Source organism: Pristiophorus japonicus, chromosome 6 (genome assembly GCF_044704955.1).
Source record: "Pristiophorus japonicus isolate sPriJap1 chromosome 6, sPriJap1.hap1, whole genome shotgun sequence".
NCBI classification, from domain to species: Eukaryota; Metazoa; Chordata; class Chondrichthyes; family Pristiophoridae; genus Pristiophorus; species Pristiophorus japonicus.
The window spans coordinates 145,180,991-145,203,783 of record NC_091982.1 but is presented as its reverse complement, the minus strand read 5'-3'; the positions used below and the strand labels follow the sequence as shown (position 1 = coordinate 145,203,783).

Sequence of the window (22,793 nt, the reverse complement as noted above, 5' to 3'; positions counted from 1 at the left end):
ACACAGATCCCAGCCCCACAGACACAGATCCCAGCCCCACAGACACAGATCCCAGCCCCACAGACACAGATCCCAGCCCCACAGACACAGATCCCAGCCCCACAGACACAGATCCCAGCCCCACAGACACAGATCCCAGCCCCACAGACACAGATCCCAGCCCCACAGACACAGATCCCAGCTCCACAGAGACAGGTCCCAGCCCCACAGAGACAGGTCCCAGCCCCACAGAGACAGATCCCAGCCCCACAGAGACAGGTCCCAGCCCCACAGAGACAGGTCCCAGCCCCACAGAGACAGGTCCCAGCCCCACAGACAAACACCCCAGCCCCACAGACACAGGTCCCAGCCCCACAGCCCCCAGCCCCACGGAGGGAGATCCCAGCCCCACAGAGGGAGATCCCAGCCACACAGAGGGAGATCCCAGCCACACAGAGGGAGATCCCAGCCACACAGAGGGAGATCCCAGCCACACAGAGGGAGATCCCAGCCACACAGAGGGAGATCCCAGCCCCACAGAGGGAGATACCAGCCCCACAGACACAGATCCCGGCCCCACAGAGGGAGATCCTGGCCCCACAGACACAGATCCCAGGCCCACAGAGGGAGAAACCAGCCCCACAGACACAGATCCCGGCCCCACAGAGGGAGATCCTGGCCCCACAGAGGGAGATCCTGGCCCCACAGACACAGATCCCGGCCCCACAGAGGGAGATCCCGGCCCCACAGAGGGAGATCCCGGCCCCACAGAGGGAGATCCCGGCCCCACGGAAGCAGGTCCCAGCCCCACGGAAGCAGGTCCCAGCCACACGGAAGCAGGCCCCAGCCCCACGGAAGCAGGTCCCAGCCCCACGGACGCAGGTCCCAGCCCCACGGACGCAGGTCCCAGCCCCACGGACGCAGGTCCCAGCCCCACGGACGCAGGTCCCAGCCCCACGGAGGGAGATCCCAGCCCCACACAGGGAGGTCCCAGCCCCACAGAGGGAGGTCCCAGCCCCACAGACACAGGTCCCAGCCCCACAGACACAGGTCCCAGGCCCACAGACACAGGTCCCAGGCCCACAGACACAGGTCCCAGGCCCACAGACACAGGTCCCAGCCCCACAGACACAGGTCCCAGGCCCACAGTGGGAATTCCGAGCCCCACAGAGGGAGATCCCAGCCCCACAAAGGGAGATCCTAGCCAAACAAAGGTAGATCCCAGGCCTACAGAGGGAGATACCAGCCCCACAGAGGGAGATCCCAGCCCCACAGACACAGATCCCAGCCCCACAGACACATATCCCAGCCCCACAAAGGGAGATATCAGCCCCATAGAAGGAGATACCAGCCCCACAGAGGGAGATACCAGCCCCACAGAGGGAGATCCCAGCCCCACAAAGGGAGATCCTAGACCCACAAAGGGAGATCCCAGCCCCAGAGGGAGATACCAGCCCCACAGACACAGATCGCAGCCCCACAGAGGGAGATCCCAGCCCCACAGACACAAATCCCAGCACCACAGAGGGAGGTACCAGCCCCACAGACAGATCCCAGCCCCACAGAGGGAGATCCCAGCCCCACAGACACAGATCCCAGCCCCACAGAGGGAGATCCCAGCCCCACAGACACAGGTCCCAGCCCGACAGACACAGGTACCAGCCCCACAGACACAGGTCCCAGCCCCACAGACACAGGTACCAGCCCCACAGAGGGAGATCCCAGACCCAAAGACACAGGTCCCAGCCCCACAGACACAGGTCTCAGCCCCACAGACACAGGTCTCAGCCCCACAGACACAGGTCTCAGCCCCACAGACACAGGTCTCAGCCCCACAGACACAGGTCTCAGCCCCACAGACACAGGTCTCAGCCCCACAGACACAGGTCTCAGCCCCACAGACACAGATCCCGGCCCCACAGACACAGATCCCGGCCCCACAGAGGGAGATCCCGGCCCCACAGAGGGAGATCCCGGCCCCACAGACACAGATCCCGGCCCCACAGACACAGATCCCGGCCCCACAGACACAGAACCCAGCCCCACAGACACAGATCCCAGCCCCACAGACACAGATCCCAGCCCCACAGACACAGATCCCAGCCCCACAGACACAGATCCCAGCCCCACAGACACAGATCCCAGCCCCACAGACACAGATCCCAGCCCCACAGACACAGATCCCAGCCCCACAGACACAGATCCCAGCCCCACAGACACAGATCCCAGCCCCACATACAGAGATCCCAGCCCCACATACAGAGATCCCAGCCCCACATACAGAGATCCCAGCCCCACAGAGGGAGATCCCAGCCCCAGAGAGGGAAATCCCAGCCCCACAGACATAGATCCCAGCCCCACAGAGGGAGATCCCACCCCACAGAGGGAGATCCCAGCCCCACAAACGGAGATCCTAGCCCCACAGAGGGAGATCCCAGCCCCACAGAGGGAGATCCCAGCCCCACAGAGGGAGATCCCAGCCCCGCAGTCACAGATCCCTGCCCCACAGAGGGAGATCCCAGCCCCACAGAGGGAGATCCCAGCCTCACAGAGGGAGATCCAAGCCCCACAAAGGGAGATCCTAGCCGCACAGAGGGAGATCCCAGCCCCACAGTGCGAGATCCCAGCCCCACAGAGGGAGATCCCAGTCCCACAGAGGGAGATACCAGCCCCACGGAAACAGATCCCAGCCCCACAGGCACAGATCCCAGCCCCACAGGCACAGATCCCAGCCCCACAGGCACAGATCCCAGCCCCACAGGCACAGATCCCAGTCCCACAGACACAGATCCCAGCACCACAGACACAGATCCCAGCCCCACAGACACAGATCCCAGCCCCACAGAGGGAGATCCCAGCCCCACAGAGGGAGATCCCAGCCCCACAGAGGGAGATCCCAGCTCCACAGCCACAGATCCCTGCCCCACATACACAGATCCCAGCCCCACAGAGGGAGATCCCAGCCCCACAGAGGGAGATCCCCACCCCACAAAGGGAGATCCTAGCCCCACAGAGGGAGATCCTAGCCCCACAGAGGGAGATCCCAGCCCCACAGTGGGAGATCCCAGCCCCACAGAGGGAGATCCCAGCCCCACAGAGGGAGATCCCAGCCCCACAGAGGGAGATCTCAGTCCCACAGAGGGAGATACCAGCCCCACGGAAACAGATCCCAGCCCCACAGACACAGATCCCAGCGCCACGGACACAGATCCCAGCCCCACGGACACAGATCCCAGCCCCACGGACACAGATCCCAGCCCCACGGAAACAGATCCCAGCCCCACGGAAACAGATCCCAGCCCCACGGAAACAGATCCCAGCCCCACGGACACAGGTTCCAGCCCCACAGAGGGAGGTCCCAGCCCCACAGAGGGAGATCCCAGCCCCACAGAGGGAGATCCCAGCCCCACAGAGGGAGATCCCAGCCCCACAGAGGGAGATCCCAGCCCCACAGAGGGAGATCCCAGCCCCACAGAGGGAGATCCCAGCCCCACAGAGGGAGATCCCAGCCCCACAGAGGGAGATCCCAGCCCCACAGAGGGAGATACCAGCCCCACAGAGGGAGATACCAGCCCCACAGACACAGATCCCGGCCCCACAGAGGGAGATCCTGGCCCCACAGACACAGATCCCAGGCCCACAGAGGGAGATACCAGCCCCAAAGAGACAGATCCCGGCCCCACAGAGGGAGATCCTGGCCCCACAGACACAGATCCCAGCCCCACAGAGGCAGATCCCAGCCCCACAGAGGGAGATCCCGGCCCCACAGACACAGATCCCGGCCCCACAGAGGGAGATCCCGGCCCCACAGACACAGATCCCGGCCCCACAGACACAGATCCCGGCCCCACAGACACAGATCCCGGCCCCACAGACACAGATCCCGGCCCCACAGACACAGATCCCAGCCCCACAGACACAGATCCCAGCCCCACAGACACAGATCCCAGCCCCACAGACACAGATCCCAGCCCCACAGACACAGATCCCAGCCCCACAGACACAGATCCCAGCCCCACAGACACAGATCCCAGCCCCACAGACACAGATCCCAGCCCCACAGACACAGATCCCAGCTCCACAGAGACAGGTCCCAGCCCCACAGAGACAGGTCCCAGCCCCACAGAGACAGATCCCAGCCCCACAGAGACAGGTCCCAGCCCCACAGACAAACATCCCAGCCCCACAGACACAGGTCCCAGCCCCACAGCCCCCAGCCCCACGGAGGGAGATCCCAGCCCCACAGAGGGAGATCCCAGCCCCACAGAGGGAGATCCCAGCCACACAGAGGGAGATCCCAGCCACACAGAGGGAGATCCCAGCCACACAGAGGGAGATCCCAGCCACACAGAGGGAGATCCCAGCCACACAGAGGGAGATCCCAGCCACACAGAGGGAGATCCCAGCCCCACAGAGGGAGATACCAGCCCCACAGACACAGATCCCGGCCCCACAGAGGGAGATCCTGGCCCCACAGACACAGATCCCAGGCCCACAGAGGGAGAAACCAGCCCCACAGACACAGATCCCGGCCCCACAGAGGGAGATCCTGGCCCCACAGAGGGAGATCCTGGCCCCACAGAGGGAGATCCTGGCCCCACAGACACAGATCCCAGCCCCACAGAGGGAGATCCCGGCCCCACAGAGGGAGATCCCGGCCCCACGGAAGCAGGTCCCAGCCCCACGGAAGCAGGTCCCAGCCACACGGAAGCAGGCCCCAGCCCCACGGAAGCAGGTCCCAGCCCCACGGAAGCAGGTCCCAGCCCCACGGACGCAGGCCCCAGCCCCACGGACGCAGGTCCCAGCCCCACGGACGCAGGTCCCAGCCCCACGGAGGGAGATCCCAGCCCCACACAGGGAGGTCCCAGCCCCACAGAGGGAGGTCCCAGCCCCACAGAGGGAGGTCCCAGCCCCACAGACACAGGTCCCAGCCCCACAGACACAGGTCCTAGCCCCACAGACACAGGTCCCAGGCCCACAGTGGGAATTCCGAGCCCCACAGAGGGAGATCCCAGCCCCACAAAGGGAGATCCTAGCCAAACAAAGGTAGATCCCAGGCCTACAGAGGGAGATACCAGCCCCACAGAGGGAGATCCCAGCCCCACAGACACAGATCCCAGCCCCACAGACACATATCCCAGCCCCACAAAGGGAGATATCAGCCCCATAGAAGGAGATACCAGCCCCACAGAGGGAGATACCAGCCCCAGAGGGAGATACCAGCCCCACAGACACAGATCGCAGCCCCACAGAGGGAGATCCCAGCCCCACAGACACAAATCCCAGCACCACAGAGGGAGGTACCAGCCCCACAGACAGATCCCAGCCCCACAGAGGGAGATCCCAGCGCCACAGACACAGATCCCAGCCCCACAGAGGGAGATCCCAGCCCCACAGACACAGGTCCCAGCCCGACAGACACAGGTACCAGCCCCACAGACACAGGTCCCAGCCCCACAGACGGAGATCCCAGACCCACAGACACAGGTCCCAGCCCCACAGACACAGGTCTCAGCCCCACAGACACAGGTCTCAGCCCCACAGACACAGGTCTCAGCCCCACAGACACAGGTCTCAGCCCCACAGACACAGGTCTCAGCCCCACAGACACAGGTCTCAGCCCCACAGACACAGGTCCCAGCCCCACAGACACAGGTCCCAGCCCCACAGAGGGAGATCCCAGCCCCACAGAGGGAGATCCCAGCCCCACAGAGGGAGATCCCAGGCCCAAACACACAGATCCCAGCCCCGCAGACACAGGTCCCAGCCCCGCAGACACAGGTCCCAGCCCCGCAGACACAGGTCCCAGCCCCGCAGACACAGGTGCCAGCCCCGCAGACACAGGTGCCAGCCCCGCAGACACAGGTGCCAGCCCCGCAGACACAGGTGCCAGCCCCGCAGACACAGGTGCCAGCCCCGCAGACACAGGTGCCAGCCCCGCAGACACAGGTGCCAGCCCCGCAGACACAGGTGCCAGCCCCGCAGACACAGGTGCCAGCCCCGCAGACACAGGTCCCAGCCCCGCAGACACAGGTCCCAGCCCCGCAGACACAGGTCCCAGCCCCGCAGACACAGGTCCCAGCCCCGCAGACACAGGTCCCAGCCCCGCAGACACAGGTCCCAGCCCCACAGAGACAGATCCCAGCCCCACAGAGACAGGTCCCAGCCCCACAGAGACAGGTCCCAGCCCCACAGACAAACATCCCAGCCCCACAGACACAGGTCCCAGCCCCACAGCCCCCAGCCCCACGGAGGGAGATCCCAGCCCCACAGAGGGAGATCCCAGCCACACAGAGGGAGATCCCAGCCCCACAGAGGCAGATCCCAGCCCCACAGAGGCAGATCCCGGCCCCACAGACACAGATCCCAGCCCCACAGACACAGATCCCAGCCCCACAGACACAGATCCCAGCCCCACAGACACAGATCCCAGCCCCACAGACACAGAACCCAGCCCCACAGACACAGATCCCAGCCCCACAGACACAGATCCCAGCCCCACAGACACAGATCCCAGCCCCACAGACACAGATCCCAGCCCCACAGACACAGATCCCAGCCCCACAGACACAGATCCCAGCCCCACAGACACAGATCCCAGCCCCACAGACACAGATCCCAGCTCCACAGAGACAGGTCCCAGCCCCACAGAGACAGGTCCCAGCCCCACAGAGACAGATCCCAGCCCCACAGAGACAGGTCCCAGCCCCACAGACAAACATCCCAGCCCCACAGACACAGGTCCCAGCCCCACAGCCCCCAGCCCCACGGAGGGAGATCCCAGCCCCACAGAGGGAGATCCCAGCCACACAGAGGGAGATCCCAGCCACACAGAGGGAGATCCCAGCCACACAGAGGGAGATCCCAGCCACACAGAGGGAGATCCCAGCCCCACAGAGGGAGATACCAGCCCCACAGACACAGATCCCGGCCCCACAGAGGGAGATCCTGGCCCCACAGACACAGATCCCAGGCCCACAGAGGGAGAAACCAGCCCCACAGACACAGATCCCGGCCCCACAGAGGGAGATCCTGGCCCCACAGAGGGAGATCCTGGCCCCACAGAGGGAGATCCTGGCCCCACAGACACAGATCCCAGCCCCACAGAGGGAGATCCCGGCCCCACAGAGGGAGATCCCGGCCCCACGGAAGCAGGTCCCAGCCCCACGGAAGCAGGTCCCAGCCACACGGAAGCAGGCCCCAGCCCCACGGAAGCAGGTCCCAGCCCCACGGAAGCAGGTCCCAGCCCCACGGACGCAGGCCCCAGCCCCACGGACGCAGGTCCCAGCCCCACGGACGCAGGTCCCAGCCCCACGGAGGGAGATCCCAGCCCCACGGAGGGAGATCCCAGCCCCACACAGGGAGGTCCCAGCCCCACAGAGGGAGGTCCCAGCCCCACAGAGGGAGGTCCCAGCCCCACAGACACAGGTCCCAGCCCCACAGACACAGGTCCCAGCCCCACAGACACAGGTCCCAGCCCCACAGACACAGGTCCCAGCCCCACAGACACAGGTCCCAGGCCCACAGTGGGAATTCCGAGCCCCACAGAGGGAGATCCCAGCCCCACAAAGGGAGATCCTAGCCAAACAAAGGTAGATCCCAGGCCTACAGAGGGAGATACCAGCCCCACAGAGGGAGATCCCAGCCCCACAGACACAGATCCCAGCCCCACAGACACATATCCCAGCCCCACAAAGGGAGATATCAGCCCCATAGAAGGAGATACCAGCCCCACAGAGGGAGATACCAGCCCCACAGAGGGAGATACCAGCCCCACAGAGGGAGATCCCAGCCCCACAAAGGGAGATCCTAGACCCACAAAGGGAGATCCCAGCCCCAGAGGGAGATACCAGCCCCACAGACACAGATCGCAGCCCCACAGAGGGAGATCCCAGCCCCACAGACACAAATCCCAGCACCACAGAGGGAGGTACCAGCCCCACAGACAGATCCCAGCCCCACAGAGGGAGATCCCAGCCCCACAGACACAGATCCCAGCCCCACAGAGGGAGATCCCAGCCCCACAGACACAGGTCCCAGCCCGACAGACACAGGTACCAGCCCCACAGACACAGGTCCCAGCCCCACAGACACAGGTACCAGCCCCACAGAGGGAGATCCCAGACCCACAGACACAGGTCCCAGCCCCACAGACACAGGTCTCAGCCCCACAGACACAGGTCTCAGCCCCACAGACACAGGTCTCAGCCCCACAGACACAGGTCTCAGCCCCACAGACACAGGTCTCAGCCCCACAGACACAGGTCCCAGCCCCACAGACACAGGTCCCAGCCCCACAGAGGGAGATCCCAGCCCCACAGAGGGAGATCCCAGCCCCACAGAGGGAGATCCCAGGCCCAAACACACAGATCCCAGCCCCGCAGACACAGGTCCCAGCCCCGCAGACACAGGTCCCAGCCCCGCAGACACAGGTCCCAGCCCCGCAGACACAGGTGCCAGCCCCGCAGACACAGGTGCCAGCCCCGCAGACACAGGTGCCAGCCCCGCAGACACAGGTGCCAGCCCCGCAGACACAGGTGCCAGCCCCGCAGACACAGGTGCCAGCCCCGCAGACACAGGTGCCAGCCCCGCAGACACAGGTGCCAGCCCCGCAGACACAGGTGCCAGCCCCGCAGACACAGGTGCCAGCCCCGCAGACACAGGTCCCAGCCCCGCAGACACAGGTCCCAGCCCCGCAGACACAGGTCCCAGCCCCGCAGACACAGGTCCCAGCCCCGCAGACACAGGTCCCAGCCCCGCAGAGACAGATCCCAGCCCCACAGAGACAGGTCCCAGCCCCACAGAGACAGGTCCCAGCCCCACAGACAAACATCCCAGCCCCACAGACACAGGTCCCAGCCCCCAGCCCCACGGAGGGAGATCCCAGCCCCACAGAGGGAGATCCCAGCCACACAGAGGGAGATCCCAGCCACACAGAGGGAGATCCCAGCCACACAGAGGGAGATCCCAGCCACACAGAGGGAGATCCCAGCCACACAGAGGGAGATCCCAGCCCCACAGAGGCAGATCCCAGCCCCACAGAGGCAGATCCCGGCCCCACAGACACAGATCCCAGCCCCACAGACACAGATCCCAGCCCCACAGACACAGATCCCAGCCCCACAGACACAGATCCCGGCCCCACAGACACAGATCCCAGCCCCACAGACACAGATCCCAGCCCCACAGACACAGATCCCAGCCCCACAGACACAGATCCCAGCCCCACAGACACAGATCCCAGCCCCACAGACACAGATCCCAGCCCCACAGACACAGATCCCAGCCCCACAGACACAGATCCCAGCCCCACAGACACAGATCCCAGCCCCACAGACACAGATCCCAGCCCCACAGACACAGATCCCAGCCCCACAGACACAGATCCCAGCTCCACAGAGACAGATCCCAGCTCCACAGAGACAGGTCCCAGCCCCACATAGACAGGTCCCAGCCCCACAGAGACAGATCCCAGCCCCACAGAGACAGGTCCCAGCCCCACAGACAAACATCCCAGCCCCACAGACACAGGTCCCAGCCCCACAGACACAGGTCCCAGCCCCACAGCCCCCAGCCCCACGGAGGGAGATCCCAGCCCCACAGAGGGAGATCCCAGCCACACAGAGGGAGATCCCAGCCACACAGAGGGAGATCCCAGCCACACAGAGGGAGATCCCAGCCACACAGAGGGAGATCCCAGCCCCACAGAGGGAGATACCAGCCCCACAGACACAGATCCCGGCCCCACAGAGGGAGATCCTGGCCCCACAGACACAGATCCCAGGCCCACAGAGGGAGAAACCAGCCCCACAGACACAGATCCCGGCCCCACAGAGGGAGATCCTGGCCCCACAGAGGGAGATCCTGGCCCCACAGAGGGAGATCCTGGCCCCACAGACACAGATCCCAGCCCCACAGAGGGAGATCCCGGCCCCACAGAGGGAGATCCCGGCCCCACGGAAGCAGGTCCCAGCCCCACGGAAGCAGGTCCCAGCCACACGGAAGCAGGCCCCAGCCCCACGGAAGCAGGCCCCAGCCCCACGGAAGCAGGTCCCAGCCCCACGGACGCAGGCCCCAGCCCCACGGACGCAGGTCCCAGCCCCACGGACGCAGGTCCCAGCCCCACGGACGCAGGTCCCAGCCCCACGGAGGGAGATCCCAGCCCCACACAGGGAGGTCCCAGCCCCACAGAGGGAGGTCCCAGCCCCACAGACACAGGTCCCAGCCCCACAGACACAGGTCCCAGCCCCACAGACACAGGTCCCAGCCCCACAGACACAGGTCCCAGGCCCACAGTGGGAATTCCGAGCCCCACAGAGGGAGATCCCAGCCCCACAAAGGGAGATCCTAGCCAAACAAAGGTAGATCCCAGGCCTACAGAGGGAGATACCAGCCCCACAGAGGGAGATCCCAGCCCCACAGAGGGAGATCCCAGCCCCACAGACACAGATCCCAGCCCCACAGACACATATCCCAGCCCCACAAAGGGAGATATCAGCCCCATAGAAGGAGATACCAGCCCCACAGAGGGAGATACCAGCCCCACAGAGGGAGATACCAGCCCCACAGAGGGAGATCCCAGCCCCACAAAGGGAGATCCTAGACCCACAAAGGGAGATCCCAGCCCCAGAGGGAGATACCAGCCCCACAGACACAGATCGCAGCCCCACAGAGGGAGATCCCAGCCCCACAGACACAAATCCCAGCACCACAGAGGGAGGTACCAGCCCCACAGACAGATCCCAGCCCCACAGAGGGAGATCCCAGCCCCACAGACACAGATCCCAGCCCCACAGAGGGAGATCCCAGCCCCACAGACACAGGTCCCAGCCCGACAGACACAGGTACCAGCCCCACAGACACAGGTCCCAGCCCCACAGACACAGGTACCAGCCCCACAGAGGGAGATCCCAGACCCACAGACACAGGTCCCAGCCCCACAGACACAGGTCTCAGCCCCACAGACACAGGTCTCAGCCCCACAGACACAGGTCTCAGCCCCACAGACACAGGTCTCAGCCCCACAGACACAGGTCTCAGCCCCACAGACACAGGTCCCAGCCCCACAGACACAGGTCCCAGCCCCACAGAGGGAGATCCCAGCCCCACAGAGGGAGATCCCAGCCCCACAGAGGGAGATCCCAGGCCCAAACACACAGATCCCAGCCCCGCAGACACAGGTCCCAGCCCCGCAGACACAGGTGCCAGCCCCGCAGACACAGGTGCCAGCCCCGCAGACACAGGTGCCAGCCCCGCAGACACAGGTGCCAGCCCCGCAGACACAGGTGCCAGCCCCGCAGACACAGGTGCCAGCCCCGCAGACACAGGTGCCAGCCCCGCAGACACAGGTGCCAGCCCCGCAGACACAGGTGCCAGCCCCGCAGACACAGGTGCCAGCCCCGCAGACACAGGTGCCAGCCCCGCAGACACAGGTGCCAGCCCCGCAGACACAGGTCCCAGCCCCGCAGACACAGGTCCCAGCCCCGCAGACACAGGTCCCAGCCCCGCAGACACAGGTCCCAGCCCCACAGAGACAGATCCCAGCCCCACAGAGACAGGTCCCAGCCCCACAGAGACAGGTCCCAGCCCCACAGACAAACATCCCAGCCCCACAGACACAGGTCCCAGCCCCACAGCCCCCAGCCCCACGGAGGGAGATCCCAGCCCCACAGAGGGAGATCCCAGCCCCACAGAGGGAGATCCCAGCCACACAGAGGGAGATCCCAGCCACACAGAGGGAGATCCCAGCCCCACAGAGGCAGATCCCAGCCCCACAGAGGCAGATCCCGGCCCCACAGACACAGATCCCGGCCCCACAGACACAGATCCCGGCCCCACAGAGGGAGATCCCGGCCCCACAGACACAGATCCCGGCCCCACAGACACAGAACCCAGCCCCACAGACACAGATCCCAGCCCCACAGACACAGATCCCAGCCCCACAGACACAGATCCCAGCCCCACAGACACAGATCCCAGCCCCACAGACACAGATCCCAGCCCCACAGACACAGATCCCAGCCCCACAGACACAGATCCCAGCCCCACAGACACAGATCCCAGCCCCACAGACACAGATCCCAGCCCCACAGACACAGATCCCAGCCCCACAGACACAGATCCCAGCCCCACAGACACAGATCCCAGCCCCACAGACACAGATCCCAGCCCCACAGACACAGATCCCAGCCCCACAGACACAGATCCCAGCCCCACAGACACAGATCCCAGCCCCACAGACACAGATCCCAGCCCCACAGACACAGATCCCAGCCCCACAGACACAGATCCCAGCCCCACAGACACAGATCCCAGCTCCACAGAGACAGGTCCCAGCCCCACAGAGACAGGTCCCAGCCCCACAGAGACAGATCCCAGCCCCACAGAGACAGATCCCAGCCCCACAGAGACAGGTCCCAGCCCCACAGACAAACATCCCAGCCCCACAGACACAGGTCCCAGCCCCACAGCCCCCAGCCCCACGGAGGGAGATCCCAGCCCCACAGAGGGAGATCCCAGCCACACAGAGGGAGATCCCAGCCACACAGAGGGAGATCCCAGCCACACAGAGGGAGATCCCAGCCACACAGAGGGAGATCCCAGCCACACAGAGGGAGATCCCAGCCACACAGAGGGAGATCCCAGCCCCACAGAGGGAGATACCAGCCCCACAGACACAGATCCCGGCCCCACAGAGGGAGATCCTGGCCCCACAGACACAGATCCCAGGCCCACAGAGGGAGAAACCAGCCCCACAGACACAGATCCCGGCCCCACAGAGGGAGATCCTGGCCCCACAGAGGGAGATCCTGGCCCCACAGAGGGAGATCCCAGCCCCACAGAGGGAGATCCCGGCCCCACAGAGGGAGATCCCGGCCCCACGGAAGCAGGTCCCAGCCCCACGGAAGCAGGTCCCAGCCACACGGAAGCAGGCCCCAGCCCCACGGAAGCAGGTCCCAGCCCCACGGAAGCAGGTCCCAGCCCCACGGACGCAGGCCCCAGCCCCACGGACGCAGGTCCCAGCCCCACGGACGCAGGTCCCAGCCCCACGGAGGGAGATCCCAGCCCCACACAGGGAGGTCCCAGCCCCACAGAGGGAGGTCCCAGCCCCACAGACACAGGTCCCAGCCCCACAGACACAGGTCCCAGCCCCACAGACACAGGTCCCAGCCCCACAGACACAGGTCCCAGCCCCACAGACACAGGTCCCAGCCCCACAGACACAGGTCCCAGCCTCACAGACACAGGTCCCAGGCCCACAGTGGGAATTCCGAGCCCCACAGAGGGAGATCCCAGCCCCACAAAGGGAGATCCTAGCCAAACAAAGGTAGATCCCAGGCCTACAGAGGGAGATACCAGCCCCACAGAGGGAGATCCCAGCCCCACAGACACAGATCCCAGCCCCACAGACACATATCCCAGCCCCACAAAGGGAGATATCAGCCCCATAGGAGATACCAGCCCCACAGAGGGAGATACCAGCCCCACAGAGGGAGATCCCAGCCCCACAAAGGGAGATCCTAGACCCACAAAGGGAGATCCCAGCCCCAGAGGGAGATACCAGCCCCACAGACACAGATCGCAGCCCCACAGAGGGAGATCCCAGCCCCACAGACACAAATCCCAGCACCACAGAGGGAGGTACCAGCCCCACAGACAGATCCCAGCCCCACAGAGGGAGATCCCAGCCCCACAGACACAGATCCCAGCCCCACAGAGGGAGATCCCAGCCCCACAGACACAGGTCCCAGCCCGACAGACACAGGTACCAGCCCCACAGACACAGGTCCCAGCCCCACAGACACAGGTACCAGCCCCACAGAGGGAGATCCCAGACCCACAGACACAGGTCCCAGCCCCACAGACACAGGTCTCAGCCCCACAGACACAGGTCTCAGCCCCACAGACACAGGTCTCAGCCCCACAGACACAGGTCTCAGCCCCACAGACACAGGTCCCAGCCCCACAGACACAGGTCCCAGCCCCACAGACACAGGTCCCAGCCCCACAGACACAGGTCCCAGCCCCACAGACACAGGTCCCAGCCCCACAGAGGGAGATCCCAGCCCCACAGAGGGAGATCCCAGGCCCAAACACACAGATCCCAGCCCCGCAGACACAGGTCCCAGCCCCGCAGACACAGGTCCCAGCCCCGCAGACACAGGTCCCAGCCCCGCAGACACAGGTCCCAGCCCCGCAGACACAGGTGCCAGCCCCGCAGACACAGGTGCCAGCCCCGCAGACATAGGTGCCAGCCCCGCAGACACAGGTCCCAGCCCCGCAGACACAGGTCCCAGCCCCGCAGACACAGGTCCCAGCCCCGCAGACACAGGTCCCAGCCCCGCAGACACAGGTCCCAGCCCTGCAGACACAGGTCCCAGCCCCACAGAGGTAGATCCCAGCCCCACAGAGGGAGATCCCAGGCCCACAGACACAGATCCCAGCCCGACAGACACAGATCTCATCCCACAGACACAGGTCCCAGCCCCACAGACAGAGATCCCAGCCCCACAGACACAGATCGCAGGCTCACAGACACAGATCCCAGCCCCACAGAGGGAGATCCTAGCCCCACAGAGGGAGATCCCAGGCCCACAGACACAGGTCCCAGTCCCACAGACACAGGTACCAGCCCCACAGACACAGGACCCAGCCTCACAGACACAGGTCCCAGCCCCACAGAGGGAGATCCCAGCCCCACAGACACAGGTCCCAGCCCCACAGACACAGGTCCCAGCCCCACAGATACAGATCCCAGCCCAACAGAGGGAGATCCCAGCCCCACAGAGGGAGATCCCAGCCCCACAGAGGGTGATCCCAGCCCCACAGAGGGAGATTCCAGCCCCACAGACACAGATCCCAGCCCCACAGACACAGATCCCAGCTCAACAGACACAGATCCCAGCCCCACAGACACAGATCCCAGCCTCACAGAGGGAGATCCCAGCCTGGAATGTTACCTCGAATCCCTGGGGGCCCTGGCCCTCTTGGCCTGCCAGCACGCTGGGCAAAAATTCAAAGAAGTTGTCCACCATATCCAGGACGTCAAGGGCCTTGGCATTTTTTCCCTGCTGTTTCCTCTGGTATTCCTCCCTTTGCTGCCTCTCGTTCGCCATGTCCTGCTTGGCCATGCGGGCCAGATGTTCCTGCAGAAATAAAGCAAGAAAGACTTGATTTTATATAGCGCCTTTCACAACCACCGGATGTCTCAAAGCGCTTTACAGCCAATGAAGTACTTTTGGAGTGTAGTTACTGTTGTAATGTGGGAAACGCGGCAGACAACTTGCGCACAGCAAGCTCCCACTGTAATGTATTTGCTTCATGGGGTCTTTTCTTAAGAATTAATAGCAACACATCGCTATTAAGAACTAGTTGTTTTATTAGCAAAGGTTTAACAATCACACTACACATTACCAGTTCATCCACCATACTCACAACCACAACCATCGTGGATCCCCCGAACCCAACTGGTTGGGGTTTTATTGAGTATTGTGAACATCACGTGACTGGCTAAGCCACTCCCAACTCAACAGCTCTCCCAAGCTGTGAGCATCCTCACGGGTACATACATTACACTGGGTACAGCAATGTGATAATGGCCAGAAAATCTGTTTTTGTTATGTTGATTGAGGGATAAATATTGGCCAGGACACTGGGGATAACTCCCCTGCTCTTCTTCGAAATAGTGCTATGGGATCTTTTACATCCACCTGAGAGAGTAGACTGATACTTCCGAAAGAAGGCACCTCCGACAGTGCAACACTCCCTCAGCATTGCACTGTAGTGTCAGCCTAGATTTAAGTGTTCAAGTTCCTGGAGTGGGACTTGAACCCACAACCTTCTGACTCAGAGGCGAGAGTGCTCATCATAGGTGGTTCCTCGAATGAGGATGACTTGCTTCCCCAACAGTTCACCGATGTTTCAATGAAGGACCCGATGTTCCAGTCCTGAACTCCAATTGAGGGGGTGGAAGATGCCTGTGTGTGGATTTTTTTTTAACGTGTGGTGACCGTTGCACACCAGCCACCACACGGGCTCGACGGAGCTAGGTCTTTATCCAGTGGCCAGGGTTAACCAGGAGTGCTAACTACTGAGCCACAGCTGACAGATAAAGCACAGCTTAGAATTAGCACAGACCTGATGGATGGAGGCGGTAGAAGGATTTTGCATGAAGACTGTCATCAGACACAAAATGATAAAGGGGCTCACTTTTCAGAGGGCAGCTGCGCTGACAGGAGGCGTGGGTGGGGGGACCAGGGCTGCAGGGTTGTAGCTCTAATTCCAACCCATGGTCCCCACTGGAAGTCCAGTATCTGGGAATCACCCCATGGACAAACCTGCAGCTTGCGTGGCAACAAGCATAAGTCCATCCACACTGCTACTGTCCAGTGTCAGCGTGGCTCAGTGGGTAGCACTCTCGCTTCTGAGTCAGAGGGTTGTGGGTTCAAGCCCCATTCGAGACTTGCGCACATAAATCTTGGCTGACACTACAGTGTAGTGCTGAGGGAGTGCCGCACTGTCACAGGTGCGGAATTCCCGTTAACAAAGCAGTTAATAAAGTATATGGGACGATGGGTTTTATAAATAGAGGCATTGAATACAAAAGCCAGGAAGTTATGCTAAACCTGTATAAAACACTAGTTCTGCCCCAGCTGGAGTATTGCGTCCAGTTCTGGGCACCGCACTTTAGGAAGAATGTGAAGGCTTGCGAGAGGGTACAGAGGAGATTTACCAGAATGGTTCCGGGGATGAGGGTCTTTAGTTACAGGGATAGACCCCTTAGAACAGAGAAGGCTAAGAGGAGATGTGATAGAGGTGTTTAAAATCATGAAGGGTTTAGACAGAGTAAATAAAGAGAAACTGTTTCCAATGGCTGAAGGGTCGATAACCAGAGCGCACAGATTTAAGGTGATTGGCAAAAGAACCAGAGGCAACAACTGTTTACACATCCTGTGGTTAGGATTTGGAACGCAATGCCTGCTGGGGTGGTGGAGGCAGATTCAACGGTAGCCTTCAATAGGGAATTTGAGAAATACTTGAGGGAAAAAAAATAGCAGGGTTATGGGGAAAGAGCGGGGGAATGGGACTAACGGATTGCTCTTTGCAAGAGCTGGTGCAGACTCGATGGGCCGAATGGCCTCCTTCTGTTCCGTACTATTCTCTAATTCTATGATTATTACAGTGCTGTTTGTGGGAGCTTGCTGTGCTCAAATTGGCTGCTGCATTTTCTGCATTGCAACAGTGACTATACTTCTAAACCACTTCATTGACTGTAAAGCAACTTGGGACCTTCTGCGATCGGGAACAGCGCTGTATAAAGGTGAGTCCTTTACTGTAACTCTCTCTTCTGACATATCGAGGGGCTGGGGTTTGGTTTTCACAGAAAAACATTCTGTGATTCCCAAAACACTGGTTATGGAAATGTCTTCATTTTGTTTTATTCATTCAGACACCTTAAGGCAGTGTCCTTAGAAATAGGCTTATATTTAAAGCTGTTTTTTGACGTGTACAAGTTTTGTTTATGCTCAGTTGTCTGAGTTTCTGGGGGTGCACACGATGTGGGGCGTGTTTCAGTCTCTTTAATGCAGGTGTATGCAGGACCAATCAGAGCCATCGGATACCAGTCCCGTGACGATAATTCCACAGTGAAGTTTGTCTGTGCAGTGTGTGTGAGGCCGGGTTGTGAGGGGCTGTGCATACCGACTTTCTCTTGTCCGCCTCCTGCTTGGCCAGCGTCAGTCCCACCACCTTCACCAGACGCTGTTCCTCGACAAAGTGAAGCTTCTCCGCTTCCAGGCGCCTTTGAGTCTGCAGAGTTTAAAAAGGGAAATATTTACAGAGACTTCACCTTATCTTTCCTAAACCCTCCAACACAATGCATCCTCGATCCACTCCCAAACACGCAGTGGCCCCCGATCCATCCTCCCCCCAACACACCGCCCCCCGACCCCCCACATACCGCCCCTGACCGCCCCCCACAAACACACCGCACCCCCACACACTGAACCCCCTGACGCCCCCCCCCACACACACCGACCCCCGACCCACACACACACACACTGCCCCCACACACACAGCTCCCCCCACACACACTGACCCCCGACCCCCACACACACCGACCCCCGACCCCCACACACACTAATCCCCCCACACACACAGCTCCCCCCACACACACCGACCCCCGACCCCCACACACACTGCTCCCCCCACACACACAGCTCCCCCCACACACACCGACCCCCGACCCCCACACACACTGCTCCCCCCACACACACAGCTCCCCCCACACACACTGAACCCCCTGACGCCCCCCCCACACACACCGCCCCCCGACCCCCCACATACCGCCCCTGACCGCCCCCCACAAACACACCGCACCCCCACACACTGAACCCCCTGACGCCCCCCCCCACACACACCGACCCCCGACCCCCACACACACCGCTCCCCCCACACACACAGCTCCCCCCACACACACTGACCCCCGACCCCCACACACACCGACCCCCGACCCCCACACACACTAATCCCCCCACACACACAGCTCCCCCCACACACACCGACCCCCGACCCCCACACACACAGACCCCCGACCCCCACACACACAGCTCCCCCCACACACACCGACCCCCGACCCCCACACACACTGCTCCCCCCACACACACAGCTCCCCCCACACACACCGACCCCCGACCCCCACACACACTAATCCCCCCACACACACAGCTCCCCCCACACACACCGACCCCCGACCCCCACACACACTGCTCCCCCCACACACACAGCTCCCCCCACACACACTGACCCCCGACCCCCACACACACAGCTCCCCCCACACACACCGACCCCCGACCCCCACACACACAGCTCCCCCCCACACACACCGACCACCCCACACACACACCGCCCCCCCACACACACACTGCCCCCCCCACACACACACCGACCACACCACACACACACACACACACACTGCCCCCCCCACACACACCGACCACCCCACACACACACCGCCCCCCCACACACACACTGCCCCCCCCACACACACACCGACCACACCACACACACACACACACACACTGCCCCCCCCACACACACCGCTCCCCCCCCACACACACACTGCCATCCCACACACACCGCTCCCCCCCCACACACACATTGACCCCCCCCCCCCCACACACACCGGCCCCCCCCACACACACACACTGCCCCTCCCACACACACCGGCCCCCCCCACACGCACACACTGCCCCCCACACACACTGCCCCCCCCCACACACACACTGGCCACCCCCAAACACACACACTGCCCCTCCCCCACACACACTGCCTCCCCGACATACACCGACCACCCCACACACACTGCTCCCCCCACACACACACTGCCCCCCACACTCACACACACACACACACTGCCCCCCCCACACACACACACACACTGCCCCCCACACACACACACTGCCCCCACACACACACTGCTCCCCCCACACACACACTGCCACCCCCACACACACTGCCTTCCCCACACACACTGCCACCCCCACACACACTGCTCCCCCCACACACACACACTGCCCCCACACACACACAGCCCCCCCCCACACACATACAGCCCCCCCCCACACACACACACAGCCCCCCACACACACACACACTGCCCCAACACACACACACACTGCCCCGACACACACACACACTGCCCCCCCCACACACACACACTGCCCCCCAACACACACACACTGCCCCCCCCCCACACACACACACTGCCTCCACACACACACACTGCCCCCCCCACACACACACTGCCCCCCCCACACACACACTGCCCCCCCCACACACACACACACTGTCCCCCCACACACACACTGCCCCCCCACACACACACACTGCCCCTCCACACATACACTGCACCCCCCACACTCACTGCCCCCCCCACACACACACTGCACCCCACCCCCACACACACACTGCCCCCCCCACACACACACACTGCACCCCCCCACACACACACACTGCCCCCACACACACACTGCTCCCCCCCCACACACACACTGCCCCCCACACACACACACTGCACCCCCCCCACACACACAACGCTCCCCCCCACACACACCGACCCCCCCCACACACACTGCGCCCCCCCACACACACACTGCTCCCCCCACACACACACTGCTCCCCCCACACACACTACTCCCCCCCCACACACACACACACTGCCCCCCCACACACACTGCCCCCCCCCACACACACAATGCCCCCACACACACACTGCTCCCCCACACACACTGCCCCCCCCCCACACACACACTGCCCCCACACACACACTGCTCCCCCCACACACACACACACACACTGCCCCCCCGCCACACATACTGCCCCCCACACACACACTGCCCCCCCCACACATACTGCCCCCCCCACACACACACTGCCCCCCCCACACATACTGCCCCCCCACACAAACACAACGCCCCCCCCCCACACACACTACCCACACACACACACTGCTCCCCCCACACACACACACACGCTGCCCCCCCACACACACTGCCCCTCCACACACACTGCCCCTCCACACACACTGCCCGCCCACACACACACACACTGCCCCCCCCCACACTCACACACACACACTGCCCCCCCACACACATACTGCCCCCTCCCCCAGACACACACACACTGCCCCCCCCCACATACACACATAACGCTTCCCCACACACACACACACACGCTCCCCCCCACACACACTGCCCCCACACACACACACACTGCCCCCACACACACACACACTGCTCCCCCCACACACACACACACTGCTCCCCCCACACACACACTGCTCCCCCCACACACACACTGCTCCCCCCACACACACACACTGCTCCCCACACACACACACACTGCCCCCACACACACACACACTGCCCCCACACACACTGCCCCCACACACACACACACTGCTTCCCCCACACACACTGCCCCAACACACACACACACTGCCCCCACACACACACTGCCCCCACACACACACACACTGCCCCCACACACACACACTGCCCCCACACACACACACACACTGCCCCCACACACACACACACTGCTCCACCCCCACACACACACTGCCCCCACACACACACACACTGCCCCCACACACACACTGCCCCCACACACACACACTGCCCCCACACACACACACACTGCCCCCACACACACACACACTGCCCCCACACACACCCCCAACACACACTGCCCCCACACACACACACACTGCCCCCACACACACACACTGCCCCACACACACACACACTGCCCCCACACACACACACACTGCTCCCCACACACACACACACACACTGCCCCCACACACACACACTGCTCCCCCCCACACACACACACACACACTGCCCCCCCCACACACACACACTGCCCCCCCCACACACACACTGCCCCCCACACACACACAGCCCCCCCCACACACACACACTGCCCCCCCACACACACACACTGCCCCCCAACACACACACACTGCCCCCCCCACACACACACACTGCCCCCCTTACACACACACACTGCCCCCCCCCACACACACACACTGTCCCCCCACACACACATTGCCCCCCCACACACACACACTGCCCCCACACACACACTGCCTCCACACACACACTGCCCCCCCCCACACACACACACTGTCCCCCCACACACACACTGCCCCCCCACACACACACACTGCCCCCCACACACACACTGCCCCAACACACACACACTGCCCCAACACACACACACACTGCCCCCACACACACACACACTGCCCCCACACACACACACTGCCCCCCCCCCACACACACACTGCCCCCACACACACACTGCCCCCACACACACACACACTGCCCCCACACACACACTGCCCCACACACACACACACTGCCCCCACACACACACACACTGCCTCCACACACACACACACTGCCCCCACACACACACACACTGCCCCCACACACACACACTGCCCCCACACACACACACACACACACACTGCGCCCATACACACACACACTGCCCCCACACACACACACTGCTCCCCCCACACACACACTGCCCCCCCCACACACACACACTGCCCCCCCCCCACACACACACTGCCCCCCACACACACACTGCCCCCCACACACACACACACTGCCCCCCAACACACACACACTGCCCCCCCCCACACACATTGCCCCCCCACACACGCACACTGCCCCCACACACACACACACTGCCTCCACACACACACACACTGCCCCCCCCCACACACACACACTGCCCCCCCCACACACACACACTGCCCCCCCCCACACACACACACTGTCCCCCCACACACACATTGCCCCCCCACACACACACACTGCCCCCACACACACACTGCCTCCACACACACACTGCCTCCACACACACACACACTGCCCCCCCACACAGACACACTGCCCCCCCACACACACACTGCCCCCCCACACACACACACTGCCCCCCACACACACACTGCCCCCCCACACACACACACTGCACCCCCCCACACACACACACTGCCCCCACACACACACTGCTCCCCCCCCACACACACACTGCCCCCCACACACACACAACGCTCCCCCCCACACACACCGACCCCCCACACACACACTGCTCCCCCCCCACACACACAGTGCCCCCCGCCACACACACACTGCCCCCACACACACACTGCTCCCCCCACACACACTGCGCCCCCCCCCACACACACACTGCTCCCCCCACACACACTGCTCCCCCCCACACACACACATTGCCCC

The 22,793-nt window shown here is 63.0% G+C and overlaps 1 protein-coding gene across 1 annotated transcript in view; it reads right to left on the bottom strand.

Annotated features, from left to right (window-relative positions):
- LOC139265812 (unconventional myosin-VIIa-like) overlaps positions 1-22,793 on the bottom strand; it is a 440,714-nt gene that overhangs the window by 293,292 nt on the left and 124,629 nt on the right. Inside the window, exons 21-22 of the mRNA XM_070883263.1 lie at positions 17,680-17,787; positions 14,940-15,125 (exon numbers count right to left, since the gene is read on the bottom strand). Of these exons, the coding sequence (XP_070739364.1) occupies positions 14,940-15,125; positions 17,680-17,787 (294 nt within the window). The remainder of the gene's footprint in view (positions 1-14,939; positions 15,126-17,679; positions 17,788-22,793) is intronic.